Below are 19,066 nucleotides of genomic sequence, written 5' to 3' on the forward strand. Positions count from 1 at the left end.
ATAATTTTAAATCTGCACCAAAATTCTAAAATAAATTTTTATTAGAAAATATCTCTTGTTTCCGGACAAGGGTTTCAATAATTTTAAATCTGTACCAAATTCCAAAATAAATTTAATTAGAAAATATCTCTTGTTTGCGGACAAGGATTTCAATGATTTTAAATCTGTACCAAAAATTCTGAAATAAATTTAATTGAAAAAATCAGTAGTTTACGGACAAGGGTTTCAATGATTTTAAATTTGTACCGAAAATTTTAATAATAACTTTAAATCGAAAATATCTCTTGTTTGCGGACAAGGGTTTCAATAATTTTAAATCTGCACCAAAATTCTAAAATAAATTTTTATTAGAAAATATCTCTTGTTTCCGGACAAGGGTTTCAATAATTTTAAATCTGTACCAAATTCCAAAATAAATTTAATTAGAAAATATCTCTTGTTTGCGGACAAGGGTTTCAATAATTTTAAATCTGCACCAAAATTCTGAAATAAGTTTAATTAGAAAATATCTCTTGTTTCCGGACAAGGGTTTCAAGGATTTTAAATCTGTACTGAAAATTCTAAACTAAATTTAATTAGAATATCTCTCTTGTTTGCGGACAAGGGTTTCAATAATTTTAAATCTGCACCAAAATTCTGAAGTAAGTTTAATTAGAAAATATCTCTTGTTTCCGGACAAGGGTTTCAAGGATTTTAAATCTGTACTGAAAATTCTAAGCTAAATTTAATTAGAATATCTCTCTTGTTTGCGGACAAGGGTTTCAACAATTTTACATGTGTACCGAAAATCTAAAATAATTTTAATTAGAAAATATCTCTTGTTTCCGGACAAGGGTTTCATTGATTATAAATCTGTACTAAAAATTCTAAAACAAATTTAATTAGAAAATATCTCTTGTTTGCGGACAAGGGTTTCAACAATTTTACATCTGTACCAAAATTTTAAAATAAATTTAATTAGAAAATATCTTTTGTTTGCGGACAAGGGTTTCAGTGATTTTAAATCAGTACCAAAAATTTTAAAATAACTTTAAATCGAAAATATCGCTTGTTTCCGGAAAAGAGTTTTAATGATTATAAATCTATACTGAAAATTCTAAAACCAATTTAATTAGAAAATATCTCTTGTTTGCGGATAAGGATTTCAATGATTTTAAGTCTGTACAAAAATTCTAAAATTAATTTAATTAGAAAATATCTCTTGCTTGCGGACAAGGGTTTCAACAATTTTAAATCTGTACCAAAATTCTGAAATAATTTTAATTAGAAAATATCTCTTGTTTGCGGACAAGGGTTTCAGTGATTTTAAATCTGTTTCGAAAATTTTTAAAATAACTTTAAATCGAAAATATTTCTTGTTTCCGGACAAGGGTTTCAATGATTTTAAATCTGTACTGAAAATTCTAAAACAAATTTAATTAGAAAATATCTCTTGTTTGCGGACAAGGGTTTCAACTATTTTAAATCTGTACCAAAATTCTAAAATAATTTTAATTAGAAAATATCTCTTGTTTGCGGACAAGGGTTTCAAAGATTTTAAATCTGTTGCGAAAATTTTTGAAATAACTTTAAATCGAAAATATCTCTTGTTTCCTGACAATGGTTTCAATGATTTTGAATCTATACTGAAAATTCTAAAATAAATTTAATAAGAAAGTATCTCTTGTTTGCGGACAAGGGTTTCAACAATTTTAAATATGTACCAAAATTCTAAAATAAATATAATTAGAAAATATCTCTTGTTTGCGGACAAGGGTTTCAACAATTTTAAATCTGTAGCAAAATTCTGAAATAATTTTAATTAGAAAATATCTCTTGTTTGCGGACAATGGTTTCAGTGATTTTAAATCTGTACCAAAAATTTTAAAATAACTTTAAATCGAAAATATCTCTTGTTTCCCGACAAGGGTTTCAATGATTTTGAATCTGTACTGAAAATTCTAAAATAAATTTAATAAGAAAATATCTCTTGTTTGCGGACAAGGGTTTCAATAATTTTAAATCTGTACCAAAATTCTAAAATAATTTTAATTAGAAAATATCTCTTTTTTGCGGACAAGGGTTTCAGTGATTTTAAATCTGTACCAAAAATTTTAAAATAACTTTAAATCGAAAATATCACTTGTTTCCGGACAAGGGTTTCAATGATTTTGAATCTGCACTGAAAATTCTAAAATAAATTTAATAAGAAAATATCTCTTGTTTGCGGACAAGGGTTTCAACAATTTTAAAAAATAAATTTAATTAGAAAATATCTCTTGTTTGCGGACAAGGGTTTCAATAATTTTAAATCTGTACCAAAATTCTAAAATAATTTTAATTATTAAATATCTCTTGTTTCCGGACAAGGGTTTCAATGATTTTAATTCTGTACTGAAAATTCTAAAATAAATTTATTAGAAAATATCTCTTGTTTGCGTACAAGCGATTCAACAATTTTGAATCTGTACTGAAAATTCTAAAATAAATTTAATAAGAAAATATCTCTTGTTTCCGGACAAGGGTTTTAAGGATTTTAAATCTGTACTGAAAATTCTAAAATAAATTGAATTAGAAAATATCTCTTGTTTGCGGATAAGGGTTTAAACGATTTTAAATCTGTACCCAAAATTTTATAATAAATTCAATTAGAAAATATCTTTTGTTTGCGGACACGGATTTTAACGATTTTAAATCCGTGTCAAGTATTCTAAAATAGTTTAAGTTAATTAATATCTCTGGTATTCGGACAAAGGTTTGAAAGATTTTCTGTCTAAATTTTTTTTTAAGTATTAAATTTAAAAAAAATTTTATTATTCGACAAAGATTTTAAAGATTTTTAATCTATATTTGTATTTTTAAAGTAATTTCTAGTTTGAATTTATAATATATATCTTGAATGTGTTTATGAATTATTTTATTGGATTTTCTTATGTTTCCACTCCTACCTTATTTTTATCTTTTATACTGATTCCAGTAGTTTATGCCTCTTTGATATGGTTGGAAATTTTCTTTGTACCATTCTGGATAATATTTTCTTAATTTGTATTGCGTTGACCTTGCAGTCGGCTTTCCTTTTTTTTTGAACACTGGTTCTAAAACAATAATTTATTTTGTTCAATGTGGTTTTTATTGAAATTAATAAGTTATATTATATTTTTTAAGTTTAAGTTCGTTTTTAAGAGGGTAAATAAAAATTCAAGTTTATTATTATAGATTATTATTAGATTATTATTATAAAGGATTTGATCAATGATTTAATATTTTTTCCCGGCTTAATATTTTTTATTGAATACGAATTTAATTCTTTTGTCAAGAAGGCAGTTACATTTTGATAAATATTTTTATTATTATCTATTTCAGTATTTAAGATATAATAACGTATGTCCAGTTTGCGTTATTCTTTGTTAATGTTTTACATTTAGATATGTTTGATAAAGTTTTTTTTAAAGTTGACCTACTTTAATATATCTTAAATACTTAAAAGACTTAAAAGTACTATAAAATATTACATGTTGTTTAACTATTGCAATTTTTTTATTTAAAAATGGGTTGTTAGTCTGTGGTAATACCGACTTTAGTGTTGGAATTATTTAATATGACCAATTTTAAAAGAACTCAATTAGGCAACTAATCTTGTATGACATAAAGTTTTTTTAGTTTTTCGAAAATTGAATTACATATTTTTATCCGATAATTTCTAAATCCATAATATCACCAACTTTCACTTTTGAATAAACTTCAAAATGCTATTTTTTTTTTGAACACAAAATGTAACTTACTATTTTCATCTGCCTCATGTATTCTTTTCTGTCGTGAAGTTCCTGGAACTGCATCATTTTGATTTTGTAAAGGGGTCACAATTTGTTTTTCAATCGAAATTAATTCTGTATTTGAAAAGACTTTTTTAGTGAAGTTGAATTTACATAAATAGGTATTTAAAAAAATTTTATATGTATGTTGTATAACTAATTGTAGGAATTATAATGAATTATTATCTTAGAAAATTAGATTATTTTTAAACATTTTACAAATATCATATTATATCTTTAAAAAATGGTTAAGTGCGAATTCCACTCGCTCACCTAGGGTGCCGTTTATTTAAATTCTATTATTATTTTAATTCGAAAAGTTTTTCGTATAATTTAGTTTAAGAAATCACATGTAAAACAAAGTTGCTCTGCAATTGAAAACAGTAAAAGAGGGGATTTATTGTAATATAATATCCCAGATAGCACGCAAGTCTGCTGCAAACTTGCAGCTGACTTGCATTCCAAGTTTTGCAAGTTTGCTGCAAGCTTAAACTTGCGATGGAAGTCGGCTGTAAGTTTGCAGCAGACTTGCGTGCTATCTGGGATATTTTAATTTTATTTTATTTCTATTCTACTCGTGAAAATTAATATATATACTAATTTTCAACTCATTAGATTATAAACTATAAAAGTTAGGACAGAGGGGGGAACACGTTTTTTGAAAAAATTAGTTTTTCCAAAAAACCGAGAATTTAATAAATTCCAATCGGATCTGCTATATTTTTCGTGAATTCTACACTTGAAAATACATATGGGTACAAATTTTCAGCTGATTAGATTGAAATGGCTAGATTTGGCAGGGGGAGACCAAAATGTCATAAGTGATTTCATGTGGGTTCCGTCGCGGTTTAATGCGTGAATGGAACCCTAAAAAAGAAGAAAATTTTAAAAACTTTTAAGGAATTTGGGAAAATTTGGTATAAGTAAATCCTAATTTTTACGTTTATAAGATTTATTATCTGTACCTAAAATTAAATAAGAAAGATTTAAATTTAAATGTATCTCTTTTATCTTGATAAGGGTTTCTAAGATTCTAAATCCGTATCAAAAATTCTGAAATAATTTATATTAGAAAATAACTCTTGTTTCAGGACACCGGTATTAAATATTTTTAATCTTTAGTTTTAATTTTAACACAAATTGTAACTTACTATTTTCATCTTCCTTATGTCTTCTCCCTTGTGGTGAGGTTTCTTGAACTACTTTATTTGAATTTTTTGAAGTTGCTACAAATAATATTTTCATCAATATTATTTCTGTATTTTAGGAGATTTTTTTAGTCGAGTCGAATTTATTTGAATAGTCATAAAAAATTTTTAATGTAAGTGCTAACTATTTGTAGGAATTTTAAAAAATTGTTTTTTAAAGAACTATATTATTTTTTAGCACTTTACAAATGTAATATTGTATATTTAAATAAGAAGAAAATTTTTAAAAAAATTTATAGGATAGGGGAAAAATTTGTTATAATTAGGTCATAATTTTTATGTTTCAAAGATTCATTTTATGTATCTAAAATTCTAAATGAAATAAATAAATTAAAAAATATTTCTTGATTCCAGACAAAGGGATTCAAAGATACTTAATCTGTATTTTTAATTTTGACACAAAATGTATCTTACTATTTTCATCTCCTTCATGTCTTCTATTTTGTTGTGGTTTTTCTGGAACTGCTTGATTTGGATCTTTTGGGGTTGCCGCAATTAGTGTTTCAATCGATTTTATGGCTGAATTTAAGGAGGATTTTTTATTCCAATAGAATTTACTTGAATAGCCATATAAATTATTAAATATATGTTTTAACTAATTCTATGTATGTATGTAATATGACTAGATAAACTTATCGTTTTGTGTACTGGTTAAGTATATGACTTTACTTAAATTAAAAGTGTTTAATTTTTTATGGAAAGAATTGAAGACATACTCGGTAATGATTTGATTGTTTTGGGAATCTCGGTTGTTGGCAGTCCCTCCTTTTTCACCTGACACTCTTTCAATTCAAATTTTAATTTATCTTCATCATCATTATCATCTTCAACATTACCATCATTTTCTTTTTCTGTAACACACATGAAATTATTGAATAGATTTATATTTACTTCACTGCAAAAAGAAGTGTCTTAATATAAGATGTTTTGGCAGTAACTTTTAAGACGTTTTGGTAGTATCTTTTTAGTTATTTAAAGTGTCTTATTTTAAGATGTTATAATAGGAATAAAGCATCTTAATATTAAAATTAACATCTTATTCTAAGATGGAAGCGAATGGAAGATACCATTTCCATCTTAACATCTTGTTTTAAGATACCAAGAAGATATCTATTTTTGCAGTGTTAACGAATATTTTTATATCATTGTCTGCCTCGATTTATTAGGTCGAGAAAACGCCATAATTTTCAGGATAGTAATTTTATTATATTTCTAAAATTATCAAGTGATTTATTTTAATTGTTAACATATAAAAAAATATTTAAAAAAAATAAAAAATATAAAATTTTGATTTATTTTTATAATTTTATATTTGACATTTAAAGTGAAAAATTTGTCAATATACACTATTTACTGATTGATACACAACAAATTTAGAATGACATCCTGTAACTAGTAGTTGAAAAACAAAGATTGGAGTAAAATATTAATGAATAAGTGATTTTTTTAGGATTGTTTTTATTAAACAGAGATTTTTTAAATTGATGAAGCATTGTTATAAAAAATTATAAATAAATCACCTATTATTACATTGAATTTTATTTTAATCAATTCTGAATAGTAATTAATTTTGTGCAACACCTGCAAGAAAAGCGCTACTTTACTTTAACCTAAATGCAGCACAAAGTTGTTGATTTCTGGATCGTAATAAAGTGTGCAGCAAAGTATACTTTGCTGCACACTTTCAGGCATATTAGACAACGTAACCTTAAATTTATTCTTCAAAACAGCATATAAAATAGCTTTTTTCTTGCAGATGTTTCACAAAGCATTGTGTGCAACTAGAGCAGAAAGGAGCATTTTCCGCTCTCGTTGCACAATGTACTATGGTAAATGTGTTGTTTTTTTTAAAATAATTATGAGGTTCTGAAATTAATGGATTTGATGTAATTATAAATTTTTTGGTATTAAATTTAAAGTGTTTTCTAAAGAAATAATATCATTGTAAATGTTTAAACTAGGAAAAATTTTAGATGGTCAATAATTATTACTAATGTAATTAATAATTGTTAAATGTCTTAAAAAATATATTAAGAAAAAAATTTCTTTTGATAAACCATTTGTCATTCACTCAATATAAGAATATTCTGTTCGAGAAGTTTACAATTATATAAGTATTCTTTTTACTATATTGTTGAAACATTTGTTTTTGCTTAATTATTACGTAAAAGACATACCAGATGATTTGATAATCTTGTGAAGTTCACTCGGTTGAAATTCTTCACTTTTAGACAGCCACTGTACTAGATCATTTTCTAAATTATCTTTTAATTCTTCTGAAATATAAATAAAATATTGAATAATTTTTTGCTTGATATATCGAGTAAATTTTACTTTTACTTAAGGTATATCTCCGGCTCCCTTGAAAAATCTATAAATAACCTAACTTTTCTACTTCAAAACGTTGTAATTAAAAAATTAGCATGGATACCCCTACTAAAACTTTTTTTATATTATTCTATTAATTCCATTCTACAATATACTCGTTTTTAAAAAAATCTATCGATAACTTTTTAAATAATTCAATAAAATGTGTGAGTTTTGCATGTTCAGATTAGGAATCCTATGTTAACTGGTGCAACTTTGAACCCACATTTCTCAGTTTTTAGCATGGCAAGGGGTACTAGGTTTTTTTACCACTTATAAAGTACATAAAAAGGAACATTTTCCCAGAGTTTAAAAAAATTCTAGCGAAAATCGATTTGCCGGAGAAATACCTTAATATTCCAAGCATTTATTGAGGTTTACAGAAATTTAAGTTTGAATTTTAAGTTATGGACATACCAGGTAATTTCAAAAATTCGTTAAGACTGTTTAATTGCAACTCATTCTCTTTAGATACCCAGGTTAAATCGTTATCTAAATTTTCATCTAGCTTTTCTGAAATATAAATAAAATATTAATTAAATATTAATTAAATTTGTACATTTTTTTTTGTAATAATGTAGACAACTCTACATATTGAGGGAAATCAAGGTGTATACAACTCAAGATTTTCCTAAACATGTATTTAAATACTTTAAAATGATTCAAAATATTTTTTTATTTACTATACGATATTGCAAATAACTAAACATAATTTAAGCATATTTGTACAATTGAAGATAATTTCAGACAAATGTTCACCTTAATTCGCAAGTTCTTTATCCTTATCTTTTTAATTTCATTTTTTGTTTGATTTTTAAAGCTTTTGTTCTAGTTTAAATATTATATGTAGAGTAAAGTACGAATAGTTCTATTTTCTCTAAGATCTTTGAGAGATTATAAGGCAATTAACTCATTGGGGTAGAATAGATGCCCAAATGTAGAGCATTTGTATTTTTATTCTGCTTAATTGAATCTTGAATGCATTTATCTGGATGTTAGGTTAGGTTAAAGAACATACGGGGACGAAAATTTGCCGTTGAGCAGGTACACGGGGATAAGTTGGCGGCGAATCGTGAATCGCCCGGATTTTACCCTAATAGATATACTAGGTGTGTAATTTAATAAATTTAAAAAGTTTAATATATTTGAACTTTTTCTCTTTAGTTATTTATGCCATTAATACATTTTTCAAATTTTTGTCTAGCTCTTCTGAAATGTAATTGAAATCATTAATTGAATTTGTAAACAAAGAATAAATTATTCCTTATTTAAATCTCAATAAACATTGTTGACAAGAAATAATAAATATATAACACCGTCCGACAAAATTCAACTTTTTTTTTCACACATGAAAAAATCAATGATTTTCAGAAACTAAGACCAAAAAAATGATACCGGTGTCTTGCCGTTTTACTAGATCAGGTCATTTTTTGCTTTTAGGGGTAAAAACAACCCTTAAATGAAAGGTGATAGGAAATCTTGTACAAATTAATAATTTTTTATGAAACCTGGTATTTCGGGGTTTTCCGAGTCGCTGATTACGAATCTGATGTCAGATTTTCAAAATTCAAAATGGCGGATCCAATATGGCGGTCGAAATTTATAAAAATTTACCAATTCATTTGAAAGTTGTTACTTAGGGGTTTTTGGGGTCGCTGATTACGAATATGATGTCAGATTTTCAAAATTCAAAATGGCGGATTCTATATGGCGGTCGAAATTTATAAAAGTTCATCGAATTTACTTGAAACTTGTTACTTGAAGGTTTTTGGGGTCGCTGATAACGAATATGATGTCAGATTTTGAAAATTCAAAATGGCGGATCCAACATGGCGGTCGAAATTTATAAATATTAATTATTTTTTATAAAACTTCGTATCTAGGGGTTTTTGGGGTCGCTGAGTACGAATCTGAAGTCAGATTTTTAAAATTCAAAATAGATCTAATAATGTGAAATATTAGACAGTTGTTTATATGTTCGTTTTCAGTTGCATAGTTACAGAAAATAGTACATAAAACAAATGACAATTGTTGACTTTCTTACTTTGCACAACAGTTTTAAAAAATTAGTTCACATCTTTAAATTCATCTCACTTGAGCTTATTACTGTTATCTAATAAAAATATTCTTACTTACTACAAAGCCTGTTTTGTCATTAAAAAAGTGTCCAATATACAAAAAACACATATGTGGAAATTTTTATTTTTCATATATTGTTTTCTAATCTTCCACATTATTAGATCTATTTTGAATTTTGAAAATATGACATCATATTCGTAATCAGCGACCCCAAAAACCCCTAAGTAACAACTTTCAAATGAATTGGTAAATTTTTATAAATTTCGACCGCAATATTGGATCCGCCATTTTGAATTTTGAAAATCTGACATCATATTCGTAATCAGCGACCCCAAAAACCCCTAAGTAACAACTTTCAAATGAATTGGTAAATTTTTATAAATTTCGACCGCCATATTGGATCCGCCATTTTGAATTTTGAAAATCTGACATCAGATTCGTAATCAGCGACTCGGAAAACCCCGAAATACCAGGTTTCATAAAAAATTATTAATTTGTACAAGATTTCCTATCACCTTTCATTTAAGGGTTGTTTTTACCCCTAAAAGCAAAAAATGACCTGATCTAGCAAAACGGCAAGACACGGGTATCATTTTTTTGGTCCTAGTTTCTGAAAATCATTGATTTTTTCATGTGTGAAAAATCGTGTCGGACGGTTTAATATAAATATATATTTTGAGTATTATTTGTTTATATTCAATGACATGTACCTATTGTAAACATTACTTAGATATTGAATGTATTTATTATTTGTTTTATTATTTGTTTATATTCAATGACATGTACCTATTGTAAACATTACTTAGATATTAAATGTATTTATTATTATTTATTATTTTATTATAGGGGTTTTAATTTTATCATATAACATTTAATTTTTAAATACCTCTTTCCTGGTCGATTTTTTTTTCTCTTTCATCAAGGTTAAAGGCTTCTAAAATCAGAAATTCAATTTATGTCAATGTATTACTGTCACATTATATTATATATGTATTTCATTAATTTTTTTACTTATTGTGCTTTTTCCTGGCACTGTTAGTATTAATATAACGTAATTTTTTTAATATCTCCGTACAATGGAGTTTATTTTACTTATACTTTTATAAAGTGTATGAGTGTAAAATGAACTTTTAATGTAAAGAATAACTTGAAAAAGAAGTTAGAGGTTAAACATTTTGAAGAAATTTGTCAAAGCTTGCGACACATACAATATGGAAAGAAATAAGATCTTAATAACACAAAAAGGACATAATATTATGTAGACTCTCAAGATATTTAAAAAGGAGAATTCTAAAGTAGCTGACTACACGCAGAGGAACTATTTAAATCCAAAAATCAACATGAGGATGATATGAGATAAATATTCATGTCGGGAGTCAATTGGATCGCTTATTTAATTTACTAGCGGGATTAGACGCTACATATCGTGTACTTGATAAGTTGTAGTTGAATAGTTTTGCAACTGTCATTTAAAATGACACTGGATTGCAGATAGAAGAGTGCTCTAGTACTTTAAGGGTAACTTAGATCTTAGGATTTATAGACGTTCTTTAATAATCATCGTAGGAATGGGTCATATCAGTTGGGAAAAAAGAACTTTTGCTCTTTTCAGCACCGAAATTGGTCAGCAATCAAAAAAACCTTTCAGTTAGGTTCAAAATGTATTTACCTGAAACCGTTTTAAATAAATAATGTATTAAATGCGGAACAATATTATATTCAGGATTTGGAGTTGTAAATAAATAAATAAATATTATTGTTTTACCTTCTAACTCCCGATCAAGCGGAAAAGTGTACTCGTCAATAAGATCTGTAAAAAAAAGTTTATAAGTGTATCTTGTAAAATTCTTCTTTATTATTTTTTGCATTTATATAAAGGTGATTCCACATGAAAACCTATAATATTTCAAATTCAGTAGGTATATTATTTTTGTTCTTTGTAGAAAAAAAAGGTATACCTATTTTTTATACATATACCTAGATTTTTAAAAATTCAAACTCAAAAATTTGGGTACTTTTAGTTCTTATAAAAAAATACGTATACTTTTTTCTCTACAAAGAACGAAAAAAATATATTTACCTAATTTAAAATGTCGTAGGTAACTTTCAAGTGGAATGACCCATAAATAATAAGATAATGAATAAAGTTTTTAATCTAATTTTTATTTTTGGTATTACCGACATATCCTTCTGTTCCATCAGTTTTCTTTATAATGACAATTTCTAAATTGGAAGATTCTTCCGATATGTTTATAATTTTTTCAGATAAGTTTTCTGAAGGAATTGATGTTGTATTACATTTTTGCAGTTGCGTTAATTTTGAAGCTAAACAAATTACAGGAATTTTAATTATTTTAATTTATGCAAGTTTTTTCCGTTTTCATCAGTTTAAAAATAATTTTTTCTTTATGAACTTAGTAATTTTATTATACTTACGTTTTGTTATTTTTGAAGTTTTTTTGGTTGCTTCGCGCAAAATTATGGAGGCTTCTTTGACCGTTAACCTTAATCATATAATAAAATTTAAAAATAAAATATTAAACAATTATATAATATAATTTATTATGTTGATTATTATTTTGTAAAAGTTTGACTTTTATAGAACTGTACGTGAAATATTGTTCCGAAAGAACCCTTTTGTAAATTCCAGCTGTAATTTCCAAGGTGTTTTCGAGAAACATTTGGAGAAATTTTAGTTTGCGAATTTAGTTTAAAATTAATTTTATAGTTAAAACAAATGCAAAACCTCAATAAAAAATTGTGGTGGAAATAACCAATATATAATTAAAAAATCGATTATTTTTTGTTCTCTATATTTGTCGTAAGGGGTCGTACAGAAGACTGAAAAACCCTAGGTTCAAATTGAGTAACTAGATTCTATGTCGTTTAGCATTGGTACATTTTGAGCTATAATAAAAATGAGCCTAGGTTTTTTCTGTAAAATTACGTAAGGCTTTTTTAAGACAACTTAATCCCTCCCCTTATCCTTCACGTAAGACATTGTTGCCAACATTAGAGCCATTTTATTCTTCAGATCGTAAGAAATAGTTTGACTTGATTTCTTGATTACTATTAATGAAATCGGTACTTAAATTGAATTTTTAAATGATTGGCAAAACTCCCCGGCAAGAAGAGGTTGATTAAAATGAGTTCATAAAATTTCAAAAATGACATTCATTAGGATAGAAAACGTTTTGAATTTCGGTTATGTTTACAATCATTTTAATGCACTTTAATTCAATTTCTATTAAAAAAAATTAAAGTGTCACCAATATTTACGCTGTAATGTGATTTAAATTGGTTCCACAGGTTGGTGGCATTGAACAGAATTAAATTAATTTCAATTATTTCTACCCTACCGGAATTAAATTGTATACAATTTTCGTCAAGAATTGAAAAGTATAAAAATGTTTACAAATAAATTATCACCAAGGGAATTAAATTATGAAAGTTCAAAAATTTTGTATATCGGATCGAAATATTGTAACTATATATATATATATATATAAAAGTTTTTTTAAATCCGTGGGACAAATACTGGGTTAATTTCGATGAAAGCTGATGAAATCTTTTTTAAATACTTGTACAGTTTTTCATACAATTGGAATAAGATTTGGATATATAATATATTTGCATCGATGTTTTGCGTATGCGATAACAACGAAGTCTACGAAATTAAAACTTTTGCAAAATAATAAAATCTCTCATATAATTATACAGTATATGTTATTTAGACTACAGTTTTCGTAATATTATAATTTTTAAAATAAAAAATATAGTCCGTTTAAATAATTTGAGCCGATATATGAACACAAGAAACCACGGATATAAATTTTCTGTAATTTTTAAATCTATTTTTCTAGTTCTAATTATTTTTAGAATTAAAAAACTTACTTCTTTGGTGAGTGTTTTAATTTGTGAATTGTATCACTAATTTCCGAGGATACTTCCGACTTTAATTTCATCATTTGCCTTTTAGCAGCCAATTCTTCAAAATTCTCTACAAACATTATATATGAAAAATACATGATTTTCCCATTTTATTAGCACTGGTAAACAAAAATAACACTTTCAATATACAACTGAATTACGCTTTCAGAAATATTTCATTGATTTAAGGGGACTTTCTGATTTAGAATACTAAAAAAATCGATTTTTTTTTGCTTGAAAATATTCCTTAATATCATAAAATTACTGTCCCAAAACGTTTTTTAAAAAATAAGTAAAAAAACAAAAGTTGTATTAACAAATTGTTTGATAGTACTGGCTAAATGAATTATGTTATAAAAATTTTAAACGCGCTTTTCTCGAAAACACATTTTTCAACCTGGTGCACGGCTTTTCTCGAAATCTACCGAACCGATTTTAAAAAACCAAAGATCATTCGATTCGATAAACCTTTAATATTTTATATTTCTACCCTTTTTTTCTTATACGGGGGTAATTTGCTCCAAAAAAACGGAGTTTTTTCAAATTTTTGAGAAAAAAGTACATAAAAAATAGCTTTTTTTAGGTTTATTGTTTGTAGAATAAATCCTTATGAAGAGCTTCCCGTTTGAATTTTGAATTTATATATTATTACTTGTTCGAAATCAAGTGCACCAAAAAAGGTACCTCTTCGAAGACGCCACCTACAGCTATGAAATTCAACTAAATACATTCAAACATTTTTTTTAAGTTTTCTCTATGTAATGTGCAATAATGTCCAAAAAGAATTTTTGCAATTTCTTTAATACTTTTCTTACAATAAAAGTTTTGAAACGTGTCTTTTTTGTCAATTCTACACCAGAAAGTCCCCTTAACTAGATTTTAATTTGAAAAAACAGAATTTAATAATTATTCAAAATGTTTCTGCAATGGTTGTTTAATACTACAAGTTTGTCAATATGTATAAGTTAAACACTTAAGATATTTAACAATTGATAAATTATAAATGAAATGAAGAAGAGGATTGTTACCAATTAGATCTGCCAGAGATTTACTTTTAATAATGCCATCAAATTGCTTTTCGCAAATATTAAAAACATTATTAAAGGTGGAGTCCTCCTTTAAAATCTGTTCAACTACAGAAACTTTTGAACCAATCTCAGTTAATAATTCCACCACCTCAGCTAAGAAATTTGCATATTCTTCTCCCTGAGATTTAGAAAATTCCTTGAATTCTCGGAGAGAATCTAAAAGTTTGTTTTCCGGAAATAATGGTATGATAAACGCTGCGTTTAACACTCCTTGGCGATCCTGGTTTAAATTGTTCCTGAACCAAATTTCCGTTATGAGCTGAAATTATATTATTAAATTTAAATTATAATTATAGTCGATAGTTTTTAAATGATAAAACATTATATTAGAGATGACAGTTTTTTAAATTTTATATTTATTATTATAATAATAAAAGTAATTTTAGATGGAAGATTAAAAAAAGTTTTAACCACTATCTCTTTCAATCTTAATCAATGGATTCTCACTAATTCGCTTTGCAGGGTTGTGGAATGATCGAGCTATAAGTATACCACTCGGAATAAGTGAATAGGCTCTGATTAATTCAATAAAATGTTGCATTCATTGCACTATTTTTTCTATATTTTTTTAAATTTGACGATTAAAAATAAAAGAAAATCTCCAACTTTCGCATTATAAAAAAAGAAATAAATTATAAACGTTAAAAGTTTTAAATAATTATAAAATTTACTGTACAACCAGTAAAACTTCCTTTCACTGATTTAGATTTGGAGAGTAGGGTAAAGGGTAAACCACTTCACAAGTTTGTTTGATTATTATTATTAAAATTTTAAATCAAAACCTAGGTTTTTTTAACGAGAACTGTTACGTACAGTAGACTTTCGCTCTAAGCCGGATAGTCATGTTTCAGAAATTCACTTTAAGCCGGGTCTCCTATTAGAAACGTACACTTTTATAAATGATCCCCTCAGTGAAATTATATTAAACTTACGACGATTAAGAATTTAATTTTTATGAAATTTTAATATTTGTAGATATAATTAGAATTACATATCTGAATCAATATTTAAAGTAAAATGGTCAAAAAATTCCTATGTCTAAAATATCTTCTTTACTCGTCCTTGAATTTTACGGGCCTACATTGGCATGCGCGCGAAAATATTCACCCGGCTTAAAATGAATGATCTAACCCAGGTTTGAGTCTCATGCGAGTAGTAAACGTCGACCGAAAGCAGAAAACTATGAGTGTAAGAGAGACAACTTCTCTCTCACTTTCATGGTTTTCTGTTTTTGGTTGACGTTTTCTACTCACATAGGATCGTACCCTTAAACTGAATTCATGTTAGAGTGAAGGCGGCTTAGAGCGGGAGTCTACTGTTACCCATATTGATTCAATTAATACAGTAGAATTATTGCTACTCGATTGATTTAATCAGATCTGTAGCAAAAATAAAAAAGTGTCGTCAATTTTATCGCAAAAAACAATATATGTTACCTGGACAATTAAAAGGGACCTTATGTCCGAAAAAATCCAGCTTCATTAGTCTTTTAAAAAATACGCTTTAAAGATAGACACAACTGGTTTCAAAAATCGTAAAAAATTTAAGTAGAAAATAGGTGAATAAAAATTGATCAAATTATTTTGAAACTCTTTACTCGGGAGTTTATGGGATCGCTTATTACGAATTTTGTCAGCCATTTTGAATTTTCAAAAACGGATTTCAGATTCGTAATCAGGGACCCCGGAAACCCTCGAGTAACAAGTTTCATTTAAATTTGTTAAACTCACAATATGTTCGAAGCGAATCCATATGATTTCATTTTTTGGTGCCATATTTTCGACTTGTTAACTTTGAAGTCGTTTTTCTCGAAAACTTGATTTCGGACGTAAGGTCCCTTTTAACTGTCCAAGTCACATATTCTTAAATAATTTTATTAGAATATTTTTGTTTTAAAAAACATTGTAAAAAAAAGTTTTCTTTTAGAGTAGGTGTTAGTGGGGCAAAACCGGGTACCTTTTTGTAATTCTCGGTTTACAAAGAATCTATCAAACAAATTAGTTCAAGTCTTGTTGAAAATTCTTCCTTGATCATTAAAAAAAATGCAAAGTACTCGGTTTTTCCTTGATGGTGGGTCAAAACCGAGTACTATTAAAAAAATATATAAATCATGAAATATTATTTAACATTTTATTCATTTTTAATCAAAATATATTAGGGTCAGTTGGGGTAAATGGGGACAAGAGGTTTTGGAGCTTAATTTACAGTTTTAAAATTAAGTTCAACGTCAATATTTTAACCTCAGATCACCTGCAAGAGGTTTTGAGTATTGACAAGCTTTTATCTTGAAATAAAAAAACTTGAAAAAAAATTTGTAGTAGATATATAATAGTTGAACCAATTGAAATTTTTTTTTATTTCAGTATTTTGTCTCGCATTAGTTCAACTATTATATATCTACTACAAATTTTTTTTTCAAGTTTTTTCATCCCTTAATACAGTAATATACTTAAGGAAACTTTTTTCTTAAAACTTTCTTAGAAACTATGCTGTCCCCATTTACCCCAAATTTTATGAAATTTTCTAAATCTTGGGGTAAATGGGGACAGTCAGTTTCATGCGTTTAAAGCTTATCTAGCTGCAGCTTTTTACTGCATAAAATTAATCCTGGTAACGTAAATAACAAGTTAAAAAAAAATAAACCCGCAAATATTAACTTTTAAAGGAAGAAACTTACGTAATTTGTGAAGAATAGCGATTTTGTTCCCATTTACCCCAACTGGCCCTATATTAATAATGAATAACAGCTATTAAATTGTTTAAACGAAATTCTTAATATTTTTATTAATTTTTTATCGTTTTTTCATTGATATGGTAAAAAATTAATATATCGAAAGTTAAAACATCGATCTCGAAATATACATGTCGATTGGTACCCGATTTTTCCCCGCACTGCATTTTTTAACAAAATGTAAAATTCTCAGCTTATTGTTAATAATTTAACAATTACTTTTAAGAAAAATTACTCGTAAGTAAATGCTAAAGAAAATGTTATCCTTGCCGAAACAAATATATCGACACAAAAAGTTTTATAAGTGATTTACATTCGATAAAAATGGATTTTCTTTTGACCTAAAATTTAAAAGTCGCATAAAATATTATAAATAAATTTCTATACATTGGTTATATAATTAAAATAATAATGTATTTTATGTATGGAAAATGTAAAAGGCCGAAAGGTCATACATTTGAAACCAAATATATATAATTGTATATATATATATATATATATATATATATATATATATATATATATATATATAATATAATATAATATAATTAAAATGATATTGGTTGTACTTGTAATATAAAAGATATATGTAATAGGTAACACAAATGGAAATACCTATCATGGGAAACTAGGCATACCCGGTTTTGCCCCACTCTCCCCTACATTCAAATTTACAATTTCACATACCTGTTTAAACTGATACCAATTGGAATAGTATTCTGCGGCTAAAAAGACTTCCCGACAGCATTTCTCTATTTTAGTATCGAATGGTCCCACTACGTATTGTACATTCCTCGTTGTAAAATGTGATCCTATTTCGACGAAAAGATTTTTCAGGATAATATCTGTAATTTTTATTGCTACTACGCAGAACGCTATAAAACCCTGTGAATTTTAAAGAATAGAAACAGTTAAATAATTGAGATATAAATTTAATCATCAAAAATTTGCAATAAAAATTAACATATTGACGGGTTAGATTTTAGATATTTAAAGCAAATAAATATTTTTTATAAAAACATACTTTTTTTTTCTCTTCCACTGAAAAAGTGATGAAATCAAGAGAGAATTTTTCAAATGACATCTGTTAAAAATGCAGTAAATTGAAGTTATAAAATGTAATGTTATTAATAAGAAATATTACATAAGGAAGATTGTTTTTTGTATCGATACAAGCTTAAAAATATATGTTTAAATTCCTCATATAGTATCGACCCAAAAAAAGAATCTTTCTTTTTTTAAAAATGACATTTAAAAACCTTAAACGATTTATCGATGTATACTATTCTGACAGTTGGCGGCAATTTCCTTAATTTAAGAATTGTGACTCCTGGCGCAAGCATTTTATTAAATGATTGACATTCCTTCAGTGCTTCAAAGAATTGTGAAGCATTGGTCATTTTTGACTGCTGCTGCTCGTTCCTTGCAGCCATCATTCGAGGCCGAAGGCCTTCAAATTTCAATTTAACTTTGCGCCTATTTTGCAATTTGTTTTTATTAATAACTATTATTTCTATTTTTGTTAGAATGCTTTCTATTTGTTGAAATCAAATTTTATCCGCCTCTATCCGACTCTTCGTTTTTAATTCGACTCATATTTTTTTAATATTGTTGTAATATATCATCGTGGAAAAATTGCACTAAAAAGTTGCTCTAATTTTAAAGCAATATTTTCGTTAAAGTAAAAAGTTATTTAAAATTCTTACTAAATTTTAGCAATGTTGTTAATGACTTAGAATCTTAAACAAAAATTATATTTTTATTTCTGCGGTTTTCGATTTAAAAACAATTTGCTTAAACTTGAAGAATTTTTATTATTTTTGGATGGTAATTAATAATAAACTTTACCTTCTGAATTAACAAGGCATTAAT

The 19,066-nt window shown here is 26.5% G+C and overlaps 1 protein-coding gene across 1 annotated transcript; it reads right to left on the reverse strand.

Moving 5' to 3' along the window:
* Positions 1 to 2,908: 2,908 nt before the first annotated feature.
* On the reverse strand, positions 2,909 to 18,627 carry LOC127284298 (uncharacterized). Its single transcript, XM_051309687.1, has 15 exons — positions 18,454 to 18,627; positions 17,882 to 18,079; positions 14,404 to 14,722; positions 13,340 to 13,445; positions 11,882 to 11,949; positions 11,624 to 11,770; positions 11,211 to 11,255; positions 10,332 to 10,379; positions 7,784 to 7,879; positions 7,177 to 7,275; positions 5,716 to 5,850; positions 5,414 to 5,518; positions 4,943 to 5,017; positions 3,762 to 3,866; positions 2,909 to 3,074 (listed from the first exon to the last, which is right to left on the reverse strand). Exons 1-15 carry the CDS (start codon positions 18,625 to 18,627, stop codon positions 2,935 to 2,937), a joined length of 1,860 nt encoding a protein of 619 aa, XP_051165644.1. The 3' UTR covers positions 2,909 to 2,934.
* Between the last annotated feature and the right edge of the window lie 439 nt (positions 18,628 to 19,066).

Source organism: Leptopilina boulardi, unplaced genomic scaffold, assembly GCF_019393585.1.
Source record: "Leptopilina boulardi isolate dan_hultmark-lab unplaced genomic scaffold, ZJU_Lbou_2.1 LbouV2_322, whole genome shotgun sequence".
In the NCBI taxonomy this organism is placed as follows: domain Eukaryota; kingdom Metazoa; phylum Arthropoda; class Insecta; order Hymenoptera; family Figitidae; genus Leptopilina; species Leptopilina boulardi.